General features: G+C 51.6%; 4 protein-coding genes across 4 annotated transcripts; 3 read left to right on the forward strand and 1 right to left on the reverse strand.

Annotated features, from left to right (window-relative positions):
* Nucleotides 1–757: 757 nt before the first annotated feature.
* COCCADRAFT_104464 (uncharacterized protein) lies at nt 758–3,039 on the forward strand (the record flags this gene model as incomplete). The annotated part of the gene is made up of 7 exons (XM_007717270.1): nt 758–907; nt 1,032–1,139; nt 1,302–1,365; nt 1,444–1,781; nt 2,069–2,113; nt 2,227–2,806; nt 2,864–3,039. 7 exons carry the CDS (start codon nt 758–760, stop codon nt 3,037–3,039), a joined length of 1,461 nt encoding a protein of 486 aa, XP_007715460.1.
* Nucleotides 3,040–3,351: 312 nt separating this feature from the next.
* COCCADRAFT_104424 (uncharacterized protein) lies at nt 3,352–3,570 on the forward strand (the record flags this gene model as incomplete). The annotated part of the gene is made up of 1 exon (XM_007717271.1): nt 3,352–3,570. The coding sequence occupies one exon, from the start codon at nt 3,352–3,354 to the stop codon at nt 3,568–3,570; it is 219 nt and encodes a 72-aa protein (XP_007715461.1).
* A 3,217-nt stretch (nt 3,571–6,787) lies between these two features.
* Nucleotides 6,788–8,137, forward strand: COCCADRAFT_104412 (uncharacterized protein; the record flags this gene model as incomplete). Its single annotated transcript, XM_007717272.1, has 2 exons — nt 6,788–7,357; nt 7,415–8,137. Coding segments are annotated over 2 exons (1,293 nt in total), but the record flags the coding sequence as incomplete, so codon positions are not given.
* An 8,627-nt stretch (nt 8,138–16,764) lies between these two features.
* On the reverse strand, nt 16,765–17,853 carry COCCADRAFT_104446 (uncharacterized protein; the record flags this gene model as incomplete). The annotated part of the gene is made up of 1 exon (XM_007717273.1): nt 16,765–17,853. The coding sequence occupies one exon, from the start codon at nt 17,851–17,853 to the stop codon at nt 16,765–16,767; it is 1,089 nt and encodes a 362-aa protein (XP_007715463.1).
* Between the last annotated feature and the right edge of the window lie 386 nt (nt 17,854–18,239).

Raw genomic sequence — 18,239 nt, forward strand, 5'->3', positions numbered from 1 at the left:
TTAAGCTACGTGTTATCATTGAGGTGATATTATCGTTGAGGTGATACCTAGGCCCGTGCGGAGCACGGGCAATTTCATTGAANTTCTGCTACAGCAGCCGTTGGGCCCGAGTATAGCAAACGACTGTAAAAAAAAGTTAAATGAGTACATAAATTGATATCAACCTCCGTCTTCAGGCTCTTTCCTAAGACATACATAGTGATTGAAGTAATTGTGTAGTGTACCCGTAGATTTACTACTCAAACCGCTAGCGAGGAAAGCAGGGTGTATGATATCCACACATAAATCTCCATTGTAATCGGATTTAGATAATTTCCATCATCCTAAATCCCATAAAATCTATTGACCGTCGAAAAAAACTATACAACACAAATAGACAAGCACCTGTGGATGTAATACAAATGATAGCAAGGCAAGCCACCACCAACCATCCCCCATCACAACCCGTACAGCCCCCCCCTCCCCCCCCTAAAAATAAAAACACATATGAGTATCTCTATCTCCTCCCTCCCCTATCCTCACCTTCGCTCTCTCAACCGCGCAAAAACCCCCCAACACGCCCATCTCACCCAACCTCCCCGTGTCCCCAGTACCACACTCCCGGGTTCATCCCACCCCTCCCACCCCACCAACTTCCCTACGACCCTCAACCCGCCCCCCCACCCAACCCCAATGCATCCTCCACGCACCTTCTTTCCCAGCCAACTAAACCACCACCAAAAAAACAAATCGCGCAAGCAAGAGAGCGACGTGAAAAATGGCGCTGCAACCCGGTATTCTGGCTCAAATGAGTGAGCAGGATGAGGCGGGGAAGGTGGTTCGGACCTATGTTTTGTCTTCGTCGTCAGCGTTGAATACTAGGCAAGCTGCTGGGAAGTATGATGGGGAGAAGAGAGTTGATATTATCGTACGCATCTTTCTTTATTTTCTTTATTTATTTATTTATTTGGTTTTGTGTTTAGTGAGGGGGGGAAGAAGTGCAAACAGTGCTTCTTTTGGATGATTCTGTGGGGTTGCTGATTCATGTCTAGATTCCTGAGCAAGCGCATAAAAGCGTGCTTCAGTATGTCATTGATGTGTTTTTGCCGAGTGGGTTTCCGCAGAGTGTTACGGAGGATTATGTTGAGTATCAGATTTTTGTGAGTCTGCCTTTTTTTTCTTCTTCTTTTCTTTCTGTCGCTTTGGGGTGGTGTGTGTGTGTATGTGGAGGGGTGGGGGAAGGATGAGAAAAGAGACGGTCGAGTAAGAGAAAGAGAAAGGAAGAATGGAGTGTTTGGGATAGGAAATAATGGCAAACACAGGATTCACTTCAAGCCTTTTCGTCGTCGATTGCAGGTATGTTGGCTTCGAGGGCGGTGTTACAAGGTTCGTTTCTTACATTTTTTTCCTACTCTATCTTGTCTATAACCCTCACTGTCAATTATCGCCTCTAATTCACCAAAGGCGTGGGAGTGGGTGATTCCAATGCCACACCTACCGCTGCATTGCTCCTCTCCGTCCTCCAGCAATCTGTAGGCCGCATGGCAACAATAGCCTTTGCGGATCGGTTCGGCACGGCACTCGAGCCAGAGTGCAAAATGTACCGTCTCACTGCGGATATTCTGAATGACTCGGGAATGATTCTCGACTGTTTGAGTCCTGGGTTCCCTAAGCCGCTGCGGGTAGCTGTCTTGAGCTTTGCGAGCTGTCTGAGGTCATTGTGTGGTGTTTGTGCGGGGAGCTCAAAAGCGAGTTTGAGCGCGCATTTTGCTACTGCGGGAAATTTGGGAGAAGTCAATGCCGTAAGTTTGATCGCCCCTTCTTCTTTCCTCTCTTCTCTCTTAATTGATTGAACACATGTCGTGTATTGGTGTGTTTCATCATCTCATCTCAATTATCGCCGGGTAAGCTGGAAGAAGAAACGGGAGGGCAACGAGTCAAGAAAGATAGTAAGCCGTGTCCAATAAACGGAATTAGTAGAATCGGGGTCACGAGGACATGGTCAAGAGGGGAAACTTCAACCAGGGGTCGTTAAAACAGCAACGACTATACGAAGATATACTTGCGAGGCTAATGGGAGTTTCAATAGAAAGATTCCAGTCAGGAAACAGTCATATCCTTGCTAGGCATGTTGGTAAGTACTTACCCTCATTTATCCTATCTCTCCCTCTCCCGTCTGTTCCAAGTCATGAACGGACGAAAAAGATCAAGTAAACCGCCGGATTAACAACGGACGATTGCATACAGGCAGGAAGCTTTGTGATATCGCATATCACATCGGATCTAGCAACTTGGTGCACGCTTGTACTACTCTTGGTCATACATCTGGCCACAAACTACGCGGCAGTACGAGCCGTCAGCATGCAATCGCTTAATCGACAGAGAGCCAATATTCTCTTCAGTCACATCTTGCAGTATGGAATAGTGCTCAGTCCTAAAGAGGTGTCTATGCGTGAACGCATCTTTGAAAGAGGTGGCGTGCTGCGGTGGGCAGATGACGAGGTACTTGGCAAGTGTAGGATTGGTACCTCTCTGTCGGAACTGCTAGGCCGGATCGGTAGGCGTGATAAGCTGAGCGGGTCGCTGGCGTTTTGCAGCAGCGGCGGCGGCGATGGCGAAAGCGAAGTCGATGTATACGATTTACTGAGCATTTTCGAGGCCGAGGATTACGTGCTTTGGGCGACTGGGGAACCTGCCGCTTACGAAGCTGTCATCGTGCTCAAGGCTGGGTGCGGACCGATTGATCAGCTTAGGGCGTGGGCACATGCACTGCTCATTGCGGAGAGAAGGCAACGTGGTGGTGGTGATGATGGTGGAGGAACAAGAAGTGGGTTAGGGGGTAAGCCGGACGGTGTAGTAGCGTCTGGGGCGGCTAAGGCGGCAGCAAAGCATGGGTTGGTGGGTGAGCTAAAAGATACGCTGTACGAGGTGCGGAGGATGTTTGACAAATACGGCGACGAAATGAGGGCCAAAGGATGGAATCTTGATGTAGCCGCGCTCGAGACCAAGGCCGGGATGCGGCTGCAGATTTCACCAACGGGACCATGCACTTCCGATTAACGAGCATTTGAACTATTGGTATACTACAGTAGTTAGAGCGACCCTTCCACCCCGTCTGTCCCACATTCCCAAGAAAAGTGTGAAACAAACCAAGGGCGTGGGAAGCATGGGAGTCCCCACGAAAGTCATGTTCCGGGGAGACAGGTAGCCCGAGCGGTTCCACAGACGTGTTACAGGCGGCCTAGGTAAAACGTCGCTCGGCTACTAGTCAGCTAGATTCCATCATCGTTGTTATCACACGCGCGGCTTGGGGGGAGAAGCGAGGCTCGAACTGGCCGCATAGGATCGACGCCAGCATGTGGCTCGAGACATATGTTTGAAGCATGTTTGATTGACCGTCAGCATGTCGCCTTTTTGCCGCCTTTGTTTTTCCCCCTTCTCTATACTCTACTCCAGATGGGGGTTTATTGTCAAATCAATATTTTGCTAACTAACCCGCACATGACCCGTGCCTGGAGAGGAATGGTGTCAGCGCGCTCCATCTGGGCCGGTTTCAAATATACCTGGCCTTTTTGGTCTGGTCAGCTATGACTACCCACCGCCGGGTCCATAACCAGCAAAGGAAAATCAAAAAGAGACAGAGAAAGAGAGAGGTGGTTGCAGTCCAAGCTCTTTGAGCAGAGCCTAGCGGGTTAGGGTTGAAAATGCGGGAATCAGCTTCTGCTCTGCTTCGGTCTCTGTCTATCCTCTGCCGTGCTTAGGGCCTCAGGTTCCACTTTGACGAATATGCGATGCAACATCATCAACGCGGCTGACACGGCCATATAAGACGGGTATATTGTTTGCAATCAAACGGCCGGTGCAATACAAATTGCTTTTCCCGAAAACGTGGTCGTTGGGAAAGGGAAGCCCGCGGCTGAGAGGCTCCAGCAGGACAGAGAGCAAGAGCAAGAGAGAAAGGGAAAAAAGCAGCCATGGCTCTGCATAGTCGGCGCCACCATATGCAAGGAGAGGGTAAGCCATGCCGACATCAGGCTCGAACGTAAGTGTGTGCACATGGATGCCAAGGCAGCCACTTAGTTTCATCCATGGTGCTTGAACAGACGTGAGAAATGGGGAAGCCAAAGGCAAAGAAGGAAAAAAAAGCAAACGCCACGAAGCGGTGAAGCGGAGAGAAGATGAGAGACGTTTTCCTTCCGACTTGGGACCAACGAGGACAAAGCGGTCCACAAGCTGCGTCATGGCAGGTTTTCTCTTGGGGCTACTGAGCCGAGTTTGTCTTTGTTTGGGCGGAACACAAAAATTTTCGGTAGTAAGGAGATCTGGAACTTGAGTTGGGGACTGAATCGTTGAGTCGGCTATTGTCGGAAAGAGGGAACACGAAGCGGCGAGGCGCAAAGCAAGAGCGAACACGGCAGGTAGTGTAAACAAGGCAGGCAGGCAGGCAGACAAGGACATGCAAAGTGCGGCAGCAACAGCAGCGACAAGAGGCTCGCCAGATGGGCCGAAGCAGCATCCCAACAGCATAAGGATGCGTCGGGTGTGTGGGCTTGTCCGAGGTGAAGATGAGATGACAGGCATTGGTGTTAGTAGGCCGGGTATTATGCGGCATGGTTGATGGATCGACAGGCAAGAGCGGGCAGACGGCCCTAAACGGCATCAGGCAGGATTCTAGAAGAGCGCAAAAGCTTCGAGAAGTCTTCTTCGATGACACGGCTGCCAGAGCAGAAGGTGAGCAGGCAGGGGTAAGCGGTGTGTGGTCTGACCAAGTGGGTTTACGTAGGAGGGCATGATGGCAGCTAGCAGGAAAAAAAAAGCCAGAGTCGGACCGCGACGGACAACGGCAGAGGGCCGAGGGTGGATGGATGGGCCATGGAAGTCTAGATAGACAGAAGGAAGGGGGTTTGGGGAAGGCATGAACAGCAGAGAGGGGAAGGTATGCTACATGCAGGATAGGAGGGGAAACATGGCATCTAGAAGAGTAGAGTAAGGCACTAAGGCGGCAGACTGGAATCTCGATTGCGTAGTAGAGACAGCGTGCGGATCATGGATGGGTGAGGATTGTCTTGTGTCAGGTATTTGTGGCTATACGGAGACGGCTCCCGGCCAGACGTGTGGGCAGGGACGCGTTTGTCCCCAGGCATAGGGCCAATGCCAAGCCTGTGGCCGTGCACGGCCCGTTCGCCTGTCTGAGGGGAGCGGGTGGGCATGATTGGCCGTGTGTGACGAGGCCCAAGGCGAGCGTTGCATTGCACCAGCGACGGCGCTGGCAAGCGTGTCGACGGCGGTTGGGTGAGTCGGGTTGGTGAGTGCGTGAGTGAGTGAGTGAAGTGCAGTGTGGCTGGCTCATGGAAAAAGCACGACAAGTACCGACATAAGTAGACACACACCAAGAGTCAGTATACAGACGGCGGCCATGGACATGTGGTAGAGCGAGCCAGCAGAGTCATATGGCGGATTAGTGATGCCGTCGGGCGAGTCGGGCGGCGGCCGTCGTTTTGCCGTCAAGCGGCGGCCTGAGGCCTCAGGCGTGCATACTGCTGCTCGTCCCGCTCGCTCACTCACTCACCCTCATGCTGTAATGCCAGTAGGTAGTTTTGTCAGTGTGGAGAGGCGGCGGCCGCGGCAACCAAGACAGCTAGCAGCGGGTGTACGCGCAACAATGCGACTGCAAAAGGAAAGAGTCGACACGGTGGGGGCCATGGTGTAGTAGGCCTTTGATGCTTGAAGAGAGAAAAGGGCCGAGCGAGGGCGCGGACATTAGGGCGAGAAAGAGCAAGAGGATGACGGCGGCGGAGCGACAGAGCAGCCGACGACGGACAAGGCTGCTGGGGTCAGATAACAACAACAACCGTGCTGGGCTGCAGCAGGCAGTGGCAGTGGCAGTGGGCAGCGGGCAGTGGTACTACTCTACTGGCATCCACGCCGTCGGAGCAGGCCAGAGCATAGCGCCGTCGTCCAGCATGCCGGCTGCTTTTCTTTTTGGGGAGAAGTTTTTTCTTTTCTTTTCTTTTCTTCTCTTCTCTTCTCTTCTTTCCTTCTGTGCAGCGGTCACGGGACTGTGGGTGGGGAGCAGTGGAGTGAGGATGGAGTGAGGATGATGGCAGCAGCAGCAGTAGTGAGGGTATGCTCAAGACCCATGGCAGGCGGCGAGGAGCAGCGGGCGTCGCATTAGCAGTCGCACATACAGGGACGGGTACACAAGACAAGCTCAGCAGCAGCACCATGACCACATCGGACGTGGCGAATGGTGGAGCAGGGCGCCAGCAGGCGAGGGGGGCGCGCAGTTTCGGCCGGGATGGTGGTGGTGGTGGTGGTAGTGGTGCGGTGCAGCGGTGGTGGGGCGGGCGTGCGTCTTCCAGAAGGCAGCGGCGGCCAATGGCAGCGAAGGCGCGCGTGGCCGCTTTTAGCAGACGAAGCCGTCCTGTCCTCATGCTCCGTGATGGCCAAACCGCTGGGTGGGGACGGGCCCGTGCCCTCTGACTGAGCTTTCTGCCCACGCATGGGCCCGGCGACGCCAGCGACCGACTCCCTGACTCTCGACGGCGCTTCGCTCAAAACCACGCTGAGCCGCAGATGCACCACGTCCTGACCTGACGCACATCCACCGCCCTGCCTGTCTTACTAGCACCACCACCACACATACACATACACACACTCACCCCCACCCACACACACACTTCCACACTATACAAGCACGCCTGCCCGCCCTCCACCAATCCAGCCCTCGATGCTGCTGCCGTCGACGTCCTAATCCACCCACCCTCCCGCTGGCCTGTCGACACTAGGTTCTCGCTGAACCGAGTGCCCTCCCGCCGTCAAGCTGGCCCAACAAGTCCACCTCTGTCCCTGCGACGGCTTCGACGAGCAGAGCAGGAACAACGCCCGCCGTGTTTACAAGCAATTCTGGAAGAGCGTCATGGTCACCCGGAAGCCCGCCGCACACGCCCTCTCCATAAAGACGTCGTCGACCGCCTCGAGCTCCCCCGCCCGCTCCCCCGTCGACTTTGACGGCCACCATTCCAACATGGCCATGGCCGACTACCACCACCATGCGCAGCCCGCGCCCTTGACCGTCTCCATTCCAAAGAACATTCCCAGCCCACAATGCCGCAAACCAAACCTCGCAGAGATACTCAACAACACCGCCCCTCCCCCATACACCCTCACTTCCTTCATGGCCTTTCTCTCGCAGAACCACTGCCTCGAGAACCTCGAATTCACAATGGATGCCTCCCGCTATCGCAAGCACTACTCCAAGATGGTCAGCCGCCATCCTGGCAGCCCAATCTCACCGCTATCGGACGAGTGCGCCTACGTCCTCATGCTCTGGCGTCGCTTGATCGATGCCTACATTCGCGAGTCAGGCCCGCGCGAAGTAAGCACTTGCTGCCCACAATCACTCCTCCCCCGCCAACTTACTAAACAACCATAGGTCAACCTTCCAGCCGAAGTCCGTGACAACCTGCTCAGCCTATCCGACTCCTACGTCCCTCCTCACCCATCATCATTGGACAGTGCCGTGGCCAAGATCAACGAACTCATGGAAGAGAGTGTATTGGTCTCGTTCCTGAACTCGGTCAGCCCACAAAGTGCACATCCCACCATCGGCCACGACAGCTATGCCGGAAGTAACATTTCGCGCTCGTCGACCCGCAGCTACGAGGAGCGAAGCATGCTCTCTCGTGCTTCACACCCGCCAGTCCCCACCCACCAACGCGCATCCGCGCCATCTTCACTCACTTCTGGCTTCATGCAATCCCGCCCATTCTCTCATGCTCGCTTCCACTCTCAGCCAACGTCGTCCGGCCCGCCACCGGCAACCCGCATCACCTCGGGCTACGCAAGCGGTAGCGATGCATTGACCGATGACTCGGGTAGTGCAAGCAGCCCCTCTGGCATGAGCGATCCCCTCACCCCACCCGGTACTCCGCCTGTGAGCGAATACCCCATGACTGACTTCCACCATGCCTACTACGACAACGCTCCGAGCAGCGGCACCCCCAGCCCCCGCAACAGCCGCGGAGAGCACAATGGTCTCGCTAGCGCTACTAGAGATAGTTGGAAGCGAGTCAGTAGCAAGCTATGGCCCCGCAAGAAGAGCGGTGGCCAGCTTCGCGACGACGAGCCAGGCGTCATTGAGGGAGGTCTCTTCTGAGCCATACCCAATGCACCCTTAATACTACTACCACCACACCCACCCTCATTTCCATGTTCAAAAGGCACACGATTACGACGATGCAATCAGAGCGACTTGCATCATTTGAATTATGCATACTGGGCTGCATGTCCACCGGCGTCACTACTTTTTTCTCCATATCTGCGGTCTTCGGCATGCAACGGCGCAACTGGCTCACGACCCGGCGAGGTTGTTTTGTTTTCGGAGTTCCCCATTTTCAACGACTAGACATTCACGGGCGTTGCAAAACTCGTCCTTATGCTCATGCACCACTGTGGCTTGATGCTGAGTAATTTGACGGCGTTTTCAGTTTGACATTGATCAAGAGTGTATCACGACCGAAACCCGGCTGGGTATGATTTTGATACTGGCTTATTTTATATTGATGTGTATCATTACGGCTTCTCTTTTGTTGCTTGTCCCAAACACGCTCCTGAGGAGTCTTTTAGATTTGGGAAGCAGAGGCGTTCTTTTTCGTTCTTGTTCATAGGGTTTTGACGACGGTTGAAGCAAAGTCGGATTCAATTTAGATACCAAAGGCGCAAGAGAAGCGCTAGAGAATCACGACTACATTACGGTTGATTTCCAACCTGACAAAACACTTGTTCTTTTTGCATTGCTGTTTGTGCTGCATTTACTGGTACGTACTCGGTGCTAGCTGCGCTGGCACGGAACTACCATGTCCCTCGGTGTTGTTACCCGAGGCATATTGCTATAGGGCGCCTTTTTTTTCCCTTCCTAACCGGTTACCTAGCACTGTTCGTCCCGGGCATGTACTTCGCAGCCAGAAAAAAAAAGCTTCCCCGCCACCCCCTTGCTTCAACATTCTAGCCCCAATCCCGTGGGCTTGGGGACCACCGTTCGCCCACTCAACAACGTGGTGCGGGAAGGATTTTTTGGTATGCAAGGGGGAGGTGGCTGGACCCAGTGATTCGGGGTAGAAACCGTTGAGAATAGGGTTGGAGATTGGGGTATTTGGTGCGTAGATGAGAAGGGCAATAATGAGGGGACACGGTTGGAGAGAGTGGTTTACTGTGGGTTGGAGATGAATTTGCCTCTTTGTGGTGTTGAATGCGTACTACTTGCTACTACGTACTACTAAGCAAAGAGGCTACGAGTTTTGTTTGGTTCTCGGGACTAGAAGTTGGTCCGCAGTCACACCGATCATGCAACACATCTCTCTCTCTCTCCTATCACTACCAGATCTACACAGTACGTATCCATCGCTCCCCTTTTCTTATTATCTTCTTCCATTGAAAGAGAAGATTACTGCATTAAGGAAATGCATAGAATGCAACATCGAGTTTACCTTGTTCGGTACATGACTCTTTCCCCTTTTCTCTCTCTCTCTATATTCTCTCTTCTGTATCAAAGATCTAGCCCAGTGTAATTTCCACATTTCGCGTATCTCTACAATATCATACAGATTCTATACATGGCCCGTGTTGTATTGGCCGTCACTCGCTCCTCACGAAGCAATTTCGGCACTTGGAGGATCCGTTTTTTCGCTTATCGCGGAAATGCAATCTATGGCGGCAGTCGAGCAAAATAGCAATGCCACACCCTTTGAAATTCAGATATTAGACACAAGCACTTGGCAGTGCTCTGCAGCTGGGGTGGTGAAACAAAAAAGGGTCCTAGGCACGGGGGCGGCGGGCTGGTATGATACGGGTCGTCAGGCGTGACATGTTTGAGATGGGAGACGGTTGCATGAGTCGGCGGGCTGGGGCCTGCACGGGCGGTGAGGTGGGCGCAAGCAGTAGTGGAGGCAAGCCCAGAGGTCAACGGGCGCTGTGGATACGGTGTATGGCGTGATAGTCAGGTGTTCATTGGCGTGGAACTTCGGACTTTGCGTTGCAAAATCCGGTTTGGGGGAGGGCATGGCCCCAAAAGTCGAGTCGTCCCTCACGATGCCCTTTGATCAACTTAGACTATTACGTCTTGCAAGCGAAAAGAGGATTGGATAGCCCGCCATGGTCTTTCCAATCACCCTTTTCAGCTAATCATCTCACCATCGCAGCGCCGTTGAACCAAGAATCCCATGCACGACATAATTACAACCAACCAAACTCACACTACTTACCTAGGCAAAGTACCAGTACGCCTAACTCGACTCGACTCGCGACACCCCCCAAGACGTCACTATACCCACAGTTCCCTTGGTATCGTTACGGTTGCACCCAATGATGCCACTTCGCCCCCCTCTCCCCCTCGACCCTCCCCACTGCCTGGCCCTTATTCCCGCACCTTTTGCACTTTCCTCATCCATCCAAGTCCACACACATGCACACATAGTACACACACACATGCTATCGGCATTTTGAGCGGCATCGCACATGCTCTTGCCGTAAAACCACGCACGGAGGCCGATCCCTCCCCTTGACCTGCCGCATGTTGCAATCATGCGCCGACTGGCCTGGTTTAATCCCGCCCATGTCCAAAAAAAGAAATAGATGTGCACTTGACGGTCCAAAGTACACCTAGTTTGTAACTAAAGTAGCTCTTCCCCCAAGACCAAAAAAAATGACCGCCGCATCTCGGCAACTCCCGTTGCAACAAAGAAAGCTTGACTTTTTTTTTCTTTGGCGATATTTTAACAACTGCTGTGTTTGTTTGTTTTTTGCGCACTTGCTTTTTTTTCCTTGCCTTGTTCGCGCGCGCTTTCTCTCTCTCTTTGGTTCCAAATCTGAACTAACTTACTTTCCAAGACGTGAATTTAACGCATTGAAAGCCAAAGAAAAAAAAGGCGATAATTAAAACGTCACCAAACCGTTTTCTCTTTCCCCCCCTTCTCCTCAGTTTAGAGATTTGTCAGAGAATAGCAGCATTTGACAAAAACGCATATGTTAATAGCTTTTCCCCGGTTCATATGTAACTTGCCTCTTTTACTACCACACTCTTGAATGACCAAGGATTTACATGGGCATTTACGTGTGTGTGTGCATGTATCAAGGCCTAAAACGCAAGAGACCAAAGAAAAAAGCGCCCATGATTTCATTTCTTTTTTACCTCGTCCCCAAGTCCGTAAAAGTATGCAGGGTCGCAAAAGGGAAAGAAAGAAAGCCTATGGATTTGCTCCGCGGAGTGCATGGGGAGGGGGTCGGAGCGCGGAAAAGTAATGAACTAGCGGGTTATTGTCAGAACCCCTCTTTTTCTCTACTACTTACTCTCTCTTGGGGCTTGTCTTTGCATGGGTGGGGGGGCGGGTAGTGGTAATGACGAAATAATCAGAAGTAGTATGGGATATTTGGCCTGAACCTATGGCAAAGCGAGCAAGCCACCCGCCCTTCTCCCCCCTCCCCCCGTCAGCAGCGAACCGTAGTTGGATATACGGGGGGGCAAAACTGCTGTGTTACTTGTGCTTGTTACTGATGATCGCATTTCCATTGCCCCTTCTAATAGGACAGCAACGCAATGCATGTACATGTAAGTTACACGCGAGGAAGGCGTTGTAGATCACACACGGCAATTATTCTTCTTTTTTTTTCTCTCTTCTCCCAACTTTCTCGAAGCTTTCCAGAATGCTCGTGATTTGTTCACGTGTCCCGTCGGGGCCCTGATATGCTTTCCTTTGCTGGCCTTCTCTTACGCGCGCGCGGCTGAAAGGGGAAAAGTAGACGGGCCAATGCACGTCACTCGATTCGCGGTTGCATATACTGACGTGTGTGAATCGTAATTTTGCTGGTATCGATCATGTACGCCTACGGATGCAGGCGGTGGGTGTCGGTGCCCAATTGCTCGGGTTGCTCGGGATAGTGGTGGGGGGGGATGATGTATCGAGGGGTTAGGCTTGCTTGGGGAGTACTTTACATAGGTAACTTGGTCTATTGTAGAGCATGGTAGTGCAGCCAAGAGTTTGAATATAGTAGAGATAAATAGGTAGTCATGTTGCATTTATTGCATTCAGTATACTCATCGGATACACATTTGGCTATGACCGTTTCTTGTTGCTAAACTTCACTCTTTTTATTCCTTCTTTTACACAGTAACATCTACGTGACTTGGCTAGCAATAGCAGTCTCCCCCGCCCAGGCCCACCACAAAGCCTGGTAGCCATCTCCAAATTCCCCAATTGGAACACAACGGCATGGTGCCGATGCTGAGCACCAAGTTTAAACCCTATTTTCTTTCTTTTTACGTTGCTGATTTCCACTACTCAGTCTGCTTACTCTGACCCCGCACAGCTTCAAGACATGAAGATACACGTACTTACTTGTATCCAATAAAGAAAGAAAACCATGGCATTGGCTACTTTTTTTCAATCGTAGATACGAGTCTATAGTCAGCTTGTTTCGTTTTTCCTCGCTACTTCCCAGCCAATCAGGGATGCCGACCAAAGTTCAACTCCACGGAGCAAGAAAAAAATGGTACTAGACATGCAAACATGCGCATTCCCAATGCGTCAAGAAAACAAAGAAAGGGAAAAAAAGTTCAAGATAGGACATGCGCAATCAAAGCCAAGTTGGAATTCACGATATATCGATAATTACTATCTCCATCCCTTCCCTTTTCGCCTCTCATCCCCCCGCACCGGTCCGCATCGCCTCCCCCAATCCCAAATCCCCGCAACTCCGTCCCCGCCTCTAATTCGACACTCCGCTCGCATCACAAACCCAAACCCCCCCCCCCTTCCAAACCCATGCTCTCATCCCCCTCATTCTCCTTCATGCTTCCCCTCTCCCTCTCACACACACACAGCCCCCCGGTACATCCACGCACCCCGGTCTAACCTGGCCAGACACAGAGGCACCAGGGATGCGGCCAGCGGAGAGAGGGGGGGAGGGGGTGGGAAACTATGCTTAGCTAGTTTGCGCAAAAGCAGCAATGCATTGATCGGCGCTTTCCGCAAGCAGCCAAGATGGTCGATATAGGGCGCATGCACATGCACATGCACATGTCCATCTTGCCTAGTTACAAGCCTCTGGGAGAGGAGAAGGCGTATAGCTTTCTCTGGCTTGGTCAGCGGAAGCTAGCGGACAGCGAGAAGGGGGAGGGTCGAGCCCCGAGTCCGCACGTGTGCAGTACTTGCTGCTTGCTGCTTGCTCGTCCGACACACTCTTTTCTACTATTGCTATCGGCTTGTCTGTCGAGTCGCTGTTTTTTTCTTCTCGTCTTCGACGAGCAAGCGAGGATGCGGGTAGACAGGGCTACTCCCTTCCTTTGATGATCTGTGCGCTTCTTCCACGCTACGGTAGAGTAGATGGGGCGATGCAATGGCGGGACTTGCTAGGTAGCCAAGGCCATTGTACCCTTAATTGGGGCCAAGATTATACATTCAGGTTGTCTTAGCATGGCTATACATAATACAACAAGGATGTGTGCAGTGCACAGAGACAGAGAGAAGGCTTGTGTTGTAAGTGGGTAGCATCATTTCCAAACCCTGCCCGCTCCCTTTCTTTCTCCGCGTGTTTACAATGTTGGCCCCGCTCTTGCCGCATTGGGGTAAGGAGAGAGAAGGAAGTTTGGGCGATTTGATTTGTTTGAGTTTAGCAAAATGCTTGTAGTTATAGAATAGTAATCTCGGTCTCGAGCGAGCGAGCGTGCGCGCGTGCGCGTGCACTGTTGTTCGATCGGGCCGCTCGGGGCCCGCAAGTCGGCGTAGGCCAGGATGGACATGGTAAAAACTAATAAAACTGATTTGATATGCTTTGTTCCGCTTTCGTTTACTCAGCTACGGGTTGGTGATGGGTGATGACGATGATGACGGGGCGGGCCAGGGGGGGGGGTGGTTGTCATCTTCGTGGTTCTCGGACATTTGGGCGATTCAGGGTAAGACGACGGCAGGCTGCGGATATAACCAAAGGCTAAGGACGTAAGGCACGGGTCGGGGCTTGTGTAAGTAAGCAGGGCGCGGGTTGTGTTGCATGCTTGTTGCCACTATATTGATAGTATTAGTTTGCCCTCTACACTGTATTGGGTGTTGCAACTTGCAGTGGTAGCAAGGGAGATACGAATAGATCAGCAATGTCATGTCCGTACACATCGATCGAAGTAGGCTGACCATTGCATACGAGCTACGTTTCTTTACCAGTGCTTACTTAGGTTTGTTTGTGTCATCTCACTTGTTTCAGATGGCGTAAACAACCGCCCTTATCATCTGGATACACATTTGCACCGTGCGGTTTGCGTGTTCGGTACCTTTGCTTACTTACCGGGCACACCGGCACGCCCAGAAAAGGTATTTCCGCAGCCAAAAGGCTCGACCGGACAGCCACCCACGTGCTTATCTAGATTTTACCCGTACACCGAGAGCTTGTCTCTTTGCCTCCTTCAACGGGCGGCGGTGTGCAACCAACACCCAGTGATGCGATTCGCCCACCCCGCTGTCATTCTGCTCGTTGTGATCACAACCCATGACGAGAGATACTGCAAAACTCTAAACGCGCAGCAACGCTGATCACCGGCCTCTTGGCGATCTGCCTAGTCCTTAGATTCTTACATATATTAAAAAATAACAATGTAAGTCCTGTACGTACCATTCGGCATGCCGGTCGGCATAATCAGCCGCACAGAACCGTAACGTACACACACACACACACACACACACACACACACACACACACACACACACGTAGGCAGAAAACCAAGTTCAAGCGAAAAACATACCTTCATCTCACTCCCTGGAGTTTCTGTTAACTGCAAATGAATTATACAACCCAAAGGCAGTAATTCTCGGGAAAATCCGTCCCGAATTTTTTTTTTGCACCACGGCCAAATTCTAAAATACGTAGAGTAGCAGCAAGCAGCAGCCAGCAACTACCAAGTAAAACGTCCTTGGTTAGTACCCACTCAGAGTCAGATGCAAAGCAACCCAACAACCACGAACACCACACCTTCTCCACATGCCGTCCACACACCCACATCTACATCGTGGGGCTCAATCGCGCCGAAATCCAGGCATTACTTGCTCACACCCCCTCACCCCCCACACACACACACCTCTCTATACTACGCAAACCCCCCACATGGCCAAACCAGGCGTGCATGCCAAGAGTTTTCACTTTAATTTGGCGATATTGCACCCATATACTGTATCTGTGACAGTGACCACCTGCTGTTTCACGAGACTGGGGGTGTGTGTGTGTGCCACGTGAAAGCGATGTCATTGTAAAAATTCCAAGTCTAACTTTTTTTTCTCTCCCTCTTGCTGCTTTTGGGGGAGGTCGCGATCGTTGGACCTCGATTCGGGGGATAAGTTGAAAAGTTACCAACATGCGTGTGTATGTGTATGTGTGAGAGTGTGGATTGGCAAGCGCCGGGGGAACTAATCTCAATGGAGTATATTGGAAAGAAAAGGGAAAGTAAAGGACACAAATACTAAGCATTTGTTTGCCATTTCCTTCCTAATTGAGCCCCTTGTGTTTTTTGTTTTTTTTTACTTTAAATTTTCTTCTGCTTTTCCCTACCAACGTCGAGGTCGGTTTTGAGAAGGAAAAAAAAACATGGTGCTGACTCAGATATGTGGTGATCAGGAAGGTTACTGCATTTCTTCTTTTCTAGGAAGGTAGTACGACGACGCGGCTTATCGGTGCAGAATGTGAGACGAAGAAAAAAAAGATCGAAGGATGAAAGGCTAGCGCGATCGAAACTGGCATGTCAAGATCGCAGGGCTTCTGTTTCCTTCTTCACTGGGATAGAAAAAGACACGTAAAGCGTGTACGTGCGGTGTGGTGGAAACGGGAAATGGGCATAGTGATGATGTAATGCACTCGCAGCGGTAACATTGGAAAACAACAAAGAAATAAACATCCGTATATTGTTCTGTCGTGTGACAGTAACGTCAACAGATGCTGTCTCATCTAGCCTACATGTTCTAGAAGCCTCGCTTGCAACGCAGAAGGACTGACCCAAGCACGTGTTCCTTCCGTACGAATAGATGAAGCCGTTGCATTAGCCGATGAAGCTAGAAGCGACACACCAACGGCCCAGAACGAGCCTAAACGCCATCGCTTGAATGTCTAAATAGTTTTTAATAAACGACCCTGGGAATTGAAGATATCGTCCCGTCCAACTGCGAAAATGTAACCACATGTCCAAAACCCGTCGTCGAGCTAGGCAAGCATGGTGTGCAAGGACGAAAACGCGCGCCCTGATAAGGGAAAATGCAGCATGCACAACACTGCATATACCCGGTACGCGAGACCTGCGTCCCGGGTTTTGCTTGCCCTCTACCGTATTCCTCGAGATTGCAATGATCTGAATCCACGTCGACTGTACATTAATAGCACTCGTGATAATACCCTTTGGGGGTATGTTAATGGTGGAACATGGTCGCTCCTGGACACTATCCGTTGCACTGCATCCCATTCCGCCATAACCAAGCGCCCGAGTCCTGAGCGATATGACCCAGTTGGTCCATATTAGATTGACGTATGGGTAGTGCATGAAGGACGTCAATAACCATATCCGGTATCCGAGCAGAGGGAAGGATGAGGCGGTTTCTCGCTGCAGCAGATATTAACGATGCCACTAGCATCAAGCCGCAAGTTGGCATCGTATGCTGGGTAAAAGCAGCAAGCACGTTATCCGTAACATGCTGCCAAGGAGATTCGCATACGAGGCGCCGGGTAGAATGGCAGTGTGCATGAAGTAGAACACCGACAGCGCTAGAGGAACGTATTACCAGCGATTGGACTGGCCCATTTTCCCTTCTTCGCTGCGCGCATCTCAGCATACAGAGCCGGATTGATCCCCTTTTTCTTACACCTCTTCAGTTCCGCCTCGGACAGCGTGCTGGTGTCGAAGTCACTTGCGCTCCACTTGCTGCTTCCGCTAGACTTTGATGTCGATCGATCTCGTCCAACTTCTTCTAGTATCGAATGAAGAGAGCGATACTCTTCGCTTGGTGAAGTGGTTGATCCTGAAAGAGTGAACGAGCTTGATGATCGGTTGACCGACGTCGTCTTCTCAATAACCAGACGACCAGGACTGGGAGGACTGTCTTGCATCTTATCAGACAGCTTGCGAGGCATCATTTTCCGGAACAGTGATTGAGGTGTGTGGTGATCAAGACTTGCATACTCTAGAGGTGTTTCTACAGGCGTGGTCGACTGTCTTGAGCTGGAAATTGAAGAATGTGTTGATGATGCTTTGGATATGATACTAGGCGGTGGATTGGAATACAAGTCATCATCCATAGCATACCATTCCGAGCAAGGAGCTTCGGCTTCTGGGGGATCATGGGAATCTTCGCTTTGGTCATCAGAAGTAGTCGTTGTCACTGAATTGATTGTTTCCAACGAGGTTTGTCGCCGCAGATGCGGAGGCAGCTTCTTGTTGATCTTGATTTCTCTCTTGTTGTTCCGATAGGAAACGAGCCCCCGCGGATGTCGGCGTGAGGCTGGTGGTTCTATGACAGGTGCTGGATCAGGTGACGTTCCATCTTTGAGTTCTGACACCAGAAGCGGATACGAATATTTGCGAGCTAGATTTTGGGGAGATGGTGCGTCGACCGGATGCGATCGCAATGGATTAACACCGGATGGAACGGATTTATGAAGCGTGGGTTCATTGTATCCATCACGACTGACTGAGGCTGATTGATCTGGCGCTATTGGGGGTAGTGGGGCTTCGTCTGCTCGCTCGCTGATGTCGTCAAATATGAACGTACGGTACTCTCTACGCTGCTTGCGTGCTTCGAGAGCAGCTCTGGGCGAGCGACGAATCGGAGGAGGCAATGCATCGTCAATGTCCATTGCAGCGCTCGAATGGGCGAATGATGGGTGAGGTTGCAACATCGCCAATTGTGAAAAAGAAAGGAGACCCAGACGCAAAAATGCGCCGATTGCCAACTATTGAGTAGGTCCCGCTCGACCTCCCCAGGAAGAGTAGCTATGACGCAGCTGTGCCTGCCAGAATCTCATGGCGTTGGCTAGCGCAAGTACAGGAACATGGCTGTACCTTGCATATAGTTCATGATCATAGATATCGGGCACCGACATCAGGTATCATCTGCTATGGAATAGGGATATCGACACCGCATCCGCGGCCTGTGTGCGGGGCATTATATCGCGTCCGTTATATGTGTTCCCGGATGTGGATAGTCTGTATAAGGCGGGTGTGGATGGCAGTGATGAATACA

Source organism: Bipolaris zeicola (assembly GCF_000523435.1).
Source record: "Bipolaris zeicola 26-R-13 unplaced genomic scaffold scaffold_172, whole genome shotgun sequence".
Taxonomy (NCBI): Eukaryota; Fungi; Ascomycota; class Dothideomycetes; order Pleosporales; family Pleosporaceae; genus Bipolaris; species Bipolaris zeicola.